This window comes from Ciconia boyciana, chromosome 7 (genome assembly GCF_034638445.1).
Source record: "Ciconia boyciana chromosome 7, ASM3463844v1, whole genome shotgun sequence".
Taxonomy (NCBI): domain Eukaryota; kingdom Metazoa; phylum Chordata; class Aves; order Ciconiiformes; family Ciconiidae; genus Ciconia; species Ciconia boyciana.
This window is the reverse complement of record NC_132940.1, coordinates 32904465-32916636: the sequence shown is the minus strand read 5'-3', so window position 1 is coordinate 32916636 and position 12172 is coordinate 32904465. Positions and strand designations below refer to the sequence as shown.

General features: G+C 41.1%; 1 protein-coding gene across 12 annotated transcripts in view; it reads right to left on the bottom strand.

Moving 5' to 3' along the window:
- The window catches only part of RC3H1 (ring finger and CCCH-type domains 1), a 68264-nt gene that overhangs the window by 16464 nt on the left and 39628 nt on the right, over positions 1–12172 (bottom strand). For all 12 annotated transcript variants that reach the window (XM_072869045.1, XM_072869048.1, XM_072869052.1 and 9 more), the window contains 5 exons: positions 10506–10624; positions 8409–8521; positions 2724–3005; positions 2206–2423; positions 316–692 (listed from right to left, as the gene is read on the bottom strand). In XM_072869045.1, the coding sequence (XP_072725146.1) occupies positions 316–692; positions 2206–2423; positions 2724–3005; positions 8409–8521; positions 10506–10624 (1109 nt within the window). The remainder of the gene's footprint in view (positions 1–315; positions 693–2205; positions 2424–2723; positions 3006–8408; positions 8522–10505; positions 10625–12172) is intronic.

Genomic DNA, 12172 nt, shown 5'->3' with positions numbered 1-12172 from the left:
GTCCTCTCCAGCCTAATCTTTGTTGGAAGGTCAGGGCCATATGAGACTTCCAAAATTAATTACAAGGCTTTTCTACTTTGAGGATTAAGTAGCAGCCCATTCCTTTACATGTTAACAGCATTACAATTGCTGAGTTGAGCAGTAACTAAACTGCCTTCCAGTTTTTGATCAGCTTTGTCAAATGTACCCCTTCTTAAAGTTCAAACTTCTAATTCCTCACAAAAACCATCACCTTACTGCAAAAATATTCAACTTGTCAAGTAGTTTATATTTTCTCTCTCAAACAACTGCAAAAACACAATATAAAAACCATACCCTGTGGCATGAAGGTCTTATCTGACTGATATGTGGAGCCACTGGGCAATAACCCTCTGTTTGCTGGTATCTGTCTCTGGATTCAGGTACGTAGGAAGGTACAGCTGCTTGTGGAATTTCAATGGGTACAGGGCTTCCTCGGACAATCTCCTCTCGCTGATATGGCTGGACAGGTGGATATACACGACGACTGTCGTAGTGTGGTGGGTATATAGGTTGCCCCATAGGAGGATACTGCTGTGGCTGCGTGTACTGTGGGCTCACCACACGATCCTGAAGGTAGGGTGGGTAATGGTCTAAATAAGGCGGACCAGGTTCAGGAGCTGATGGAGGAGGTCGGACAAAGCGAGACATGGACTGAGTGGGATAGTAAACTCCTGAAATAAGGCAAGAGGAAAACACACAAACAAGAAAGTAATTATCACAACTGTCCACAAAAATGAATTATTTCAAATACTCCAGTCTACGATCATGAAGAGAATGGTATAAATTAATTCACATTTGTTGTTTGCCCCCACTGTCTAACTGGTATTTCTACTCAAAAATTAACCACAGAAAACCTAGAAAAAGCAAAAGTTGATCCAAACCTCAAGTGACATAGTTTAATTATCTAAATAAGATACCAGCAAGGTATAAAGGTTACAGTAGCTGGAGAAGAGGTGATGGGACTGAGCCCACCACAAATGCCACAGAAGCCCTGCTAGCATACCAAATAGAAATAATTCACTAGAATGTCTCTGCAGATTGATATGAATGCTTTTAGCTACACAAGACCTAAAAAGTAAACTGAAGATTAGCCTGTACATCTTTATCCATGTAACTAAAATTCAGTTTGTCCCAACATATCAGAGCCACTCCTGTGTACAGAAACTTGGATTAATTACAATTTAAAGTTATCTAAAGATTTGTTCTACCTCTTGAACAGTAGAAGGAAATTTCAGTACTGTGAATCACCAGAGACTTCTAAGATCACACCTCATAATTACCTGAAGATTTTAGTAATCTATCTGGGATCTCTGGATAATTTAAAAAGATGCATGCATATGTGCACATCAACAACATGCGCATCAGATTTTGTGGACAACTCAGATCTTCATTTGCACACAACAATCAAATGCAAATGCAAGCTTCCCCCCCCCCCCCCTTCAAAAAAAGTTGCTTTGAAACTTTCTCAAAAATAGGTCCTGCCCCCCGCCCCCCCCGGGCTTTTTCTTCTTCTTTCAGTCTTTCATTCCTTATTTTTCTTTCATATTAACGTCACTTTATGTCATTTCTCTCTCCAATTGTATGTTGCATAAGAATCATTTCCCTGTCATTATATATAGCCATTCCTTTTTTTTTTAATCCCCTTCAATATTGTCTTTCTCCACTTGGTCTCTTTATACTTACAACTTCTCCTCTTATTTCCTTTTTCATTATGTTTTCTTTTTTGGGACCAGCCCTTCTCTAATTTCACTTGTTTCTACCCATCACATGCACATGCAGTCATTTCTGAAACACTCATACACTTTTAATTAAGGATGTAAGTACTTTCACCCCTCAAGCAAACACCCCTCTCTGCTGGTTAAGCTTTATTTCCATTTTCCCCGAGTCAAACTGAGTTAAGGTTTACCAGATCCCTGATCTAGCCCAGTTGGGAAGAACTGAAGAAAGAAGGATTTGCTACACTGGATGGATACAAACCTCTGTTTTCACTTGCACTGAAGTCCTCAATCAAAACATAAAAAGCCTGCCAATTTCCATTTTATTATGCCATCACCACATTAGTGCCTATAGTCCACATGATATGCAAGAAAACCCCACCTTAAGGGCTTAAGTAAACACCAGAGTAGGAAGAAAGAATAAAATCAGTATGAAGGTGAAAGATAGAGATCTTGGTCTCAAACTTACCTTGCTGGTAGGGCGCTGGCTCAAATGGTGGGGCAGCTCCTCTAGGATCTTGATAAAACATATCTGCTTGCTGAGTATTATACAACTGAGACCCTCGTGGTACCATCTGCAACTGCTTGGTGACAGACACTGAAGGCAGATCTGTTGGTGCCCGAGCGGGCACAGGATGAGGGTTCACTGGTAAGGCAGAAATAGAGCTCTTCGGGACAGATTCCAGCCTAAAAAGTAGAAAGATGGCACTGCTCATTAAGGCCTGATATAGCACACTGTACTTTAAAACACTGTTCTTTGTCCACCTTCTGAAGGCTTACATTACAATTAAAATATAAGCAAACAGGGAAGTAAAGCAGTTCAGAGTTTTAGCTTTAGTTTTCTACTCTACTATTTAATCACTTAAAAAAAAGCCACAACCACCCAAAAAAACCTGTTCTGTTTCTTTTCTAGAGAATGGGTTTACTTTGTTTCTATTGCATATTTACACACATGACACTTTGAACAACAGTTAGGAAGACCCGTACAAGTCAGGAGGGGATCCAGGGGCACTGCTACTCAGGTGGTCCATCTTCCCTGGCTTCAGAGTATTTTCGTAACCGGAGTCAGTCCCTCGGGAAATCAGTTGCGTCACTGTGCTGCCTGTTGACACAATTCCATTTGGCAGAGCAGAAGTTTTCCTATTGGGCAAGTCCACTCCCCCTTCCTCTGAGAGGATAGCTCCTGAAGGCAGGCCCACCTCATTTAGCTGGCCCAGGGAGGCACTCAGGGGTCTTCTGGGAACCAGACGCTTGTTCATTTTACGGAATCTTCAGAAAAAGAAACACACATCAAAAATTGAAACAAAAAAATAAAAGGAGTTGCATTTTCAAGATTTTTCAAACACAGATACTACCAAAAGCTTCAAGTTTGAATGCAAAGTTTCCTAAGGCCTTGTGAGAAATTTATTACAAATATCTGTTAGACTACAACTTCATGGCTATTTGAACTGTTAATAGCAGTTTCAATCAGAATAACAAGGATGGATTTTTAATGACAAGTACACCAAGAAATCACAGCTAAACTTCACACAGCAAGTTTAAAAATCTTATTTCCTGTACATATATGCATTTCAACTGTACAGAAGAAAACCAAAACCAAACGTCACATAAAATACTACCTATAGTAACAGAAGCTTCAGAATAGGAATCACAGACTATTCAAGTCTATTTTATTCAGAGAAGAAAATTAAAGTGACAAAAGACAAACAGATTCCCTTTTGCACCATTTGTCTAACGATAAGCCAAGTCAAGCCTTTATTGCCATGTGATATCTTTAAAGCACAGTTTACGATTTATGTTACTATACCAATATGCAGCTTACACCATTTGCGCTGTTTGATAAATTAAGTGATTGCAGAGATAAAAGCTCTATGAACACACTGTAATTCCAAAAATCTGCTTCTGATAAGTCTTGAACAAATATAAATGAGCCTTTTAATTAACATTCCACAAAAACCAGCAGACTGACAGTACTGGACAAACGAAGAGAGCAAATTCCAGAGTTGAAGGTCCTCCACCTAAACATCCTGCCATTAGCTTAGATACCACAATGCAAGTGGGAAGGCATATTTGTAGGCCTGAGCGGTCACACTGTTTATATTGCATGACAAGAGGCCATTTCCTATGCAAGAAGGTTTCAACAGGGTTACACAGAATCACAGAATCGTATAGGTTGGAAAAGACCTTTAAGATCATCGAGTCCAACCGTAAACCTAACACTACCAAGTCCACCACTATACCATGTCCCTAAGCACCTCATCCAAATGTCTTTTAAATACTTCCAGGGATGGCGACTCAACCACTTCCCTGGGCAGCCTGTTCCAATGCTGGACAACCCTTTCAGTGAAGTAAAATTTCCTAATATCCAGTCTAAACCTCCTCTGGCACAACTTGAGGCCATTTCCTCTTGTCCTATCACTTGTTACCTGGGAGAAGAGACCAACCCCCCCACCGCTCTACAACTTCCTTTCAGGGAGTTGTAGGGAGCAATAAGGTCTCCCCTGAGCCTCCTTTTCTCCAGGCTAAACAACCCCAGTTCCCTCAGCTGCTCCTCACAAGACTAATGCTCTAGACCCTTTACCAGCTTTTGTTGCCCTTCTCTGGACACGCTCCAGCACCTCAATGTCTCTCTTGTAGTGAGGGGCCCAAAGCTGAACACAGTATTCGAGGTGCGGCCTCACCAGTACTGAGTACAGGGGCACGATCACTTCCCTAGTCCTGCTGGCCACACCATTTTTGATACAAGCCAGGATGCCATTGGCTTTCTTGGCCACCTGGGCACACTGCCGGCTCGCGTTCAGCCGGCTGTCAACCAACACTCCCAGGTCCTTCTCTGCCAGGCAGCTTTCCAGCCACTCTTCCCCAAGCCTGTAGCGTTGCATGGGGTGGTTGTGGCCCAAGTGCAGGACCTTGCACTTAGCCTTGTTGAACCTCATACAACTGGCCTCAGCCCATTGATCCAGCCTGTCCAGGTCCCTCTGCAGAGCCTTCCTACCCTCAAGCAGATCAACACTCCCATACAACTTGGTGTCATCTGCAAACTTACTGAGGGTGCACTTGATCCCTTCATCCAGTTCATTGACAAAGATATTAAACAGGACTGGCCCCAACACAGAGCCCTGGGGAACACCACTTGTGACCGGCCGCCAACTGGAGTAAACTCCATTCACCACCACTCTTTGGGCCCGGCCACCCAGCCAGTTCTTTACCCAGTGAAGAGTACACCGGTCCAAGCCATAAGCAGACAGTTTCTCCAGGAGAATACTGTAGGAAACAGTGTCAAAGGCTTTACTGAAGTCTACATAGACAACATCCACAGCCTTCCCCTCATCCCTTAGGTGGGTCACTTTGTCATAGAATGAGATCAGGTTGGTCAAGCAAGACCTGCTTTTCCTAAACCCATGCTGCCTGGGCTTGATCCCTTGGTTATCCTCCACATGCTGTGTGATGGCACTCACGATGATCTGCTCCATCAGCTTCCCCGGTGCTGAGGTCAGGCTGACAGGCCTGTAGTTCCCCAGGTCCTCCTTCTGGCCCTTCTTGTCAATGGGCATCATATTTGCTAATCTCCAGTCAACTGGGACCTCCCCAGTTAGCCAGGACTGCTCGTAAATGATGGAAAGGGGCTTGGTGAGCACTTCTGCCAGTTCCTCCAGTACTCTCGGGTGGATCTCATCCAGGCCCCATAGACTTGTGAGTGTCTAAGCGGTGCAGCAGGTCACTAACCATTCCCCCTGGATTATTGGGGCTCCATTCTGGTCCCCATCCCTATCTTCCGACTCGGGGGGCTGGGTACCCAGAGAACAACTGGGCCTACTATTAAAGGCTGAGGCAAAGAAGGCATTAAGTACCTCAGCCTTTTCCTCATCCTTTGTCACTGTGTTCCCTCCCCCATCTGCTAGAGGCTGGAGATTCTCCTTAGCTCTCCTTTTGCTGCTAATGTATTTGAGGAAGTATTTTTTGTTGTCTTTTATGGCAGTAGCCAGACTGAGCTCTAGCTCGGCTTTGGCCCTTCTAATTTTCTCCCTGCCTCCTGTTGAAGCCAACATTTTCATATCATATCTAACAAGTGAAGTGAGATGGTAACACAGACTAGGAAGGTACACACATTATTGTAGAACTTTAAAAAAACATAAACTGCCCCCTTTAGAACATAAAAAAAAAGGGGGCAGTTATACTCTATTACTCAATCTTCAGATAGTCTTTGTTTGCCCGCATGCACAGCATTAACAGCAATGCAACAGATGCAAAAAGGTTTTTTGTTGTTGTGGGTTTTTGTTGTTGTGGTTGTTTTTCAGATGTGATTGAGTATAGAGTCAGACAAAGTGTAATCCTCCTATATAAATTTGAGCTGTTCTTCCATAAGAGTTCATTGATTATATTCTAGCCACCTTCCTAACTCTCCACCAACACCCCAATTTCCTGGCTGGATTAATCTTTACCCACATAATCAAACTATAAATTCAAGCTACATAGTGTTGACAGTGGGCATCATTCAGAATGCATTAAAATGGACAAACCAGGCTATCACCACAGTAGAAACACTTGAGTAGGGACAGACTACAGCCTTCTAAACATATGCTGCTCAGAAGTCGTTCTGGTATCTCACGTCAGCTATGTAAGCCAGCTGGACACATGGAGACGAGTGGAAGAGAGCTCCCCAGGCTGAACTTATGGCTTTACTTTGGCATCCTGCTCAATACCCAAACCAGTTTCTCCCCACAAAGCGGTAGCAGGAGGTTGGGAAACCACTGCCATGTTCTCCCTGCCAATTACTCTGGACATCTGCCTTCCATCAGGTCTCCCAGAGGTGCAGTGCTCCTGACTCTCTGAAGGCTTGCACACAACTTGCAAGATGAGGAGGACTGGCCATCCCTGCCCATCCATCTATAACACAACAGAACGCTCAAGAGACAGGCGCACGTGTATAGACACCCATTCAATCAAAGGTGACGGGAAGAGTTTATAAAGCACCCTCCATGATAAAATACTTAGAAAGAATGTAAGTTGCACAGTGCTGCCCTCTGGGTTTTTCTATACAATTTTATGAATCTTTGTTGCAGTCTCCACATGTGCAGGACACAAAAGTTATCTAAAAAAGTTTAATGCTTGCCTATGCATACTGGGTCTTTGTCCCATGCCAAGAGGGGAATCAGCTGCTGTTTAAGCGAGTCTAGATTATGATTTGCTATCTAAGGCATTACCACATACTTCCCCATAACCTTCCTGCAAACTTAAAGCTATATATAGAGATACAGGAACTACATAGCACAGCAATGTATATTATTAATACTAAACATTTTTAAAAGGAGGAACACTAATGCAATATCTACTCAAAGGAATTAAGCAAAGATAAAAGGTACAAGGAAGAATCAGAACTCAAAGTTCCCCAATCACCTACAAAAAATGCTGCGACCTGAAACAGAACAAACATTCACTTCACCCCACAACATTATCACTGAGGCATAAAAGCCGATCTGGATAAAACAGGCCCCTCCCACCTGCAAAGCTGATGAACAGTCCTTCATGATACATACAACTAGTTCAGAGGCACTAATACTGACTCACCATCTTTGTCAACCATCCAAACTAGCACTATCAATCTCCATTTTCTTAACACCATGACAAAAGGGTAAAACCCCCCACTGTTTCTGCAGAACACAAGTATCAAAGTCCTATTCTCTGTTCATCTGAATAACTGCCTTTGTCATCCTAACACCATGTGCTCTGCTCTTTTTTTTCTTCCTGTTTTGCCTATGCACTGCATGGTGGCTATACAGCCAATGAACTGCCATACTAATGCTTCAAGTTTTAGATTTTTAAGGGGAAAAAAAAAAGACTGCATACCATTTCCAAATCTTTGGAGTTTTCTTCTGATTAAAAAAAGTGCCTTTTCTTGAAAGAAGTGAATGATTTTAGCCCAAAAAACAAGTAGGAAGTTATATGTACTGCATAATACACATTGTATTTATTTCTTTTAACTCTTAAATAATCCATTTTACTTTAAAAAAAAAAAGTAAAACAACCTTCAGAACAGCAGCAGCTTGCTCTCGGATAACTGGGTGCCCCCTCTAAATCTGTAGTGAATGTAACTTATTTACTGCAGACTTCATACAACCACCATTTTTTAACTCTTCAACAATAGTTTTAACCACTTTTAGGTTACAGCATGTGCAATCTGTCAGAGTTTCAAAGAATAACTGTCGCAGAAAGAAAACTTGCGATGCTTGTTTTTAGCTCTCTGGATAGCTCTAGCAGCGCAGAACAAGAGAACCCCTACATCTGGAAAACTGCCAGCAACCTACTTCTCACACCTGCATATAAAGGCAAGATAAGAAATACACACAAATAAATGACCATAATGGATGCAGTCAAACAGCATGTTTAGTCACACTTAAGAAAAACTGCCCACCTCCAAAATCTCAAATAACACTTGTGTAAACATCAAGCTTTCAGAGCTGCATTACTGCTGAACAAAGGAAAATATCCTGTATTTAAGAATGAACAGTTTCAAAACCTAAGAGATGACTGTTACAAGTTTTTCACATTATTTCTTGCTAATGTAACAGACAAGTTATGCCTCCTCTCCCCATTCCTAGATATGATAAATAACTCTTGTGGATAAGACAAAACAAAGATTGGACTGATTTCTACCATAAGAGGTACACTTACTTTTCTAGCTCCTCCTGTGAATGTGCAAAGGTGCAGCTGGCCCCTCGGGGGCATCCTCCTCTCTGTTTCATGTCTCGGCACATATATGTCTTGTACTTGCTGTGCTGAGGAGGCTGACAAGGTTAAAGAAACCAGGTGAGATACCTGAATATAAATGCACTTAACCAAGAGCTGAACGCATCCTCTTATCAAAGGCCTGATGTTTGACTGTTGATAATTCCTTCAATTTAAATGTTCCAGAAGTACCTAATGTGAAATAAACGACTAGAACAGTATTCATGTTTGGTTCTTCAACAGAACTAATAGATTAAAGAGTAGACATTTTGACAACTAAGTCACTATAAAGTTTTTAAAACATTTTTATTCAAATTCCTTACTGGAGCTTGACTGGAACACAGCTGTATGTTTCAGGAAACAGTTAAGTGGACAAAACTGATATAGGCTGAAAAAAATTAACCAAGCTTAATCAGTAATTGCCAAATATTCATCAAGCTTTGTGGTAGATTGAAAATAAATATGATTTAGTCAGTTACTTTTCCCTCGCCTTCTGTTACCTCAAAATGGCACGTGAGTATCCCTTTGACCTCTATGAGAGTTAAATTTCATCAAGTTCCCTTTTACCCCCCCCCTTTGGACTAAAAATCTCTTAACTACCTACGATAATTATTTCCATCAGTAGTTGAGGATGCAATCTTACTCCAACACAGATCAGCACGGTATGGGTTGTCTTCAGTATTTTTAAGTTTCCCAAGAAACAATGACTTACTGCAATCTTGCTGTCTGCATGTACGCCCATTTGCCAGTCTCTCTAAACAAATTTTGACAGAAGGCCAGAGGTGGTCTCAAAGACATTTCAGTTCCTACAGTTTTTATGGCAGAATTAAATCAGAGGCAGAAATACCCTATCAGAGTTCCCACCAAGGGAAAGGTCTGTAAAAGCAAACTCTTGTTTCCGAGAAACTCAGCCAAAAGATGTAAATCCATAAGAAGCCATCTGCAAACTGATTTTTTTTTTTTTGGCCATCTACTGTAGTGAAAAAAGGAGTTAGGCAGGGTGTACATAAGCTGCATGGCCCTCTGCTGGCCACTGCTGCCAGCCAGGAAAACTCTGCCCAATACTCTGTCCCCTCTCACACTTGGGAGGCTTTGGGTTCCCTTCCAAGTGGCACAGCATGTACCAGGTCTAGGCGATGGTCTCACCAGAACAAAAACCTTCACTGTTTTTCCCACCCTGATTTCCACTTGCATATTCCTACTGCTTTTCCTTTTGCTGCTAACAGTGCTCATTAGGCATCGCAGTGAACCAGTGAATGCAAAAAGGCAGAACAGCAAAAATAATTCACTTTGATTTTGCCTTTTTTTTTTTGTAGAGATAATCTTCCTACTAGTTCAGCTTCCTGAACCAGCTCTCCAAGAGGATGAATGCCAAACCAAGGCAGGGAGTGGGAATGTGTGATAGGCAGCTCTGTCTTTCAGGAGCAGCTAGCATTTTTATCAACTTAGCTATACAATAAAATGAGACCAAAGGACCATGTGATAAAATAACTATGAGATAAGCTAATATATATTTTAGCAACATCATTTCATTTCTGAAACAAAAAAATTTTGCATCATGAACTTGGATTGCACCTTTATATTAAGTCTTCCCAAATCTTTAAACTTTGCACACCATTAAGCACAGGTATAAGAATAATTTCATTAACACAGAACCATGTGGCTGAAATGTGTCACATGAAAACAAACCCAAGAAAATTCCCACAGATCATACTGCTAGGCACCCCGGCTTCTCTTCCCCACCCCTCTAGTCAGGAGGGGTGTTTATTCACTTCCCTAAGCTTGCAGGTGGATTAGACCATTTTCTTCTCATCTTAGTGAGCTGTGCAAATTTAATACAACAGGTATTGGAGGGGGGTTGTGTTGTTTTGGGTTTTTCCTTTCTTGTTTGTTTCTTTTTTGATAAATATGACACAGTAGTGTCAGCTTTTTAATCAGCTCCCCGTCAAACCAAATCTCTCCAGATGACATTAGTAAACCTCTGCTATTGGATGCAGCCAATAAAATTTAGGGTTAAGCATTTCCTAATGATTTAGCTTTTACCTGTTGCTGATCTGTTCCTTTCTTGCTGTGATTCTGGATATAATCAACTAAGCCATGAACCACAGTCCTCACAGCAACAAGTCCATTTTCCAGTTGTTCCCATGTTGGAGGTGGAGCATCTATTACATTGACAGCAAACACAGAATATAAAAACAAAAAGAAGAGTCAGAAGTATTTTCCAAAACTATGTACAAAGAAACCATCAGTATCCCAAAACTTCACTAGACAACAAAAAAGATTTTACTGGAAATATGTGTCATTAGATAAAAAGTGATCAGCACCTTAATTCAGGGATATGTACCACTTCAACAATAAAGCTATCTATAGACTCAAGATTGAACCACACAAAATATCAAATGAGCCAGCAAGACTATTATTAGCATGTCAAATTATTTCCTTTTATCAAAGCTTTCATATCCCGCAAGAACTCCAGAGTAAATGCACTGTACAAACTCTGCACATAAAGAAAAAATTGGGCTGAAAATCCCTCTTTGCATTCAGACTCCTGTAGGTAAAAATCATTCTGTACAAATACCATAATCACTGGCCTAGATCACGTAGGCACAGTCACTGTACAACAGAAATTGATGCCTCTCACATGGAAAAATGTCACAAGGCAAATCTATGTATCAGACCACCATCTAACATACAGCAGTGTGAATAAATACTATAGTCTTAATTCCAAGTGCCAAGGGGTACTTGTTCTTTCTAGCCAATTTACTTTTCTAATCATTTAATCTGTTCCAGCAGATGACACTCCCACTGTGTGCCTACACACTGCTGCAAAACACAGGACCTCAAAGTGCTTCACTAAACACCTTTCAAGACCTTTAGCCCAATTACATTCTATTCCGCTCACAAGGACTTAATTCTTCCAGAGGAACTTCAACATACCTATAGAACAGCAGGGAAGCAACTAAACAGCGCAGAAGAGAAACATGAAGATCAAACTCACCTACTGAAATTGAGTGAGGCTATTAGTGATTCCACTTTATCTATAGTCTTTGGCTAACAAATTTGCAGTACACACACAGTTTTGTCCCTGACTTGTTACAGTATGAAAGATTTGGGAAGAAAGCACTATATCTCCTTTAACTGTGAAGTACAACTGGTCCTCATTTGAAAGGTAAGTTTATTTGTTTAAACAAACAGAAACTAAGAACTCCAACTTTTCATCTCCTGAAGTCAATAGTTTAGGCCTTCACATTATTTTGATATTAATATTGATTTTACAAATATTAACAGGTATAAAATAAAACTTCAGCCACAGCACACTCTGTTCTGTCTCTTCCCTCCTCCCTCAGGTGGTCCATCTTCACAGTGCTGCTTACTTTTTCAACAATTTCCATCTTTCTCTCCTCTGTCAACAGCTTATATTTTATTTCCCAGTTATATTCTTTCCAACTAACTTCCCCTTCCCAGACTTTCACACCTTTGCAGAATTACATATTAACAAAAAAATACTAAATACACTAGGATAACAAATCTTTCTTGTCTAGACTGATTTTTGCCCAGCTTCCGTCTATTAGATCTATAAAAGTCCTACTTTGGAATCCAAATTTGTTTACACAGAAGATGCCTTATGATTTTAAGCTGCCTTTAAGAGAGTCTCCCGAGCGCAATGTCTGCAGGCTAGAGACCTCAGATCAAAAATTAATACACAGAAT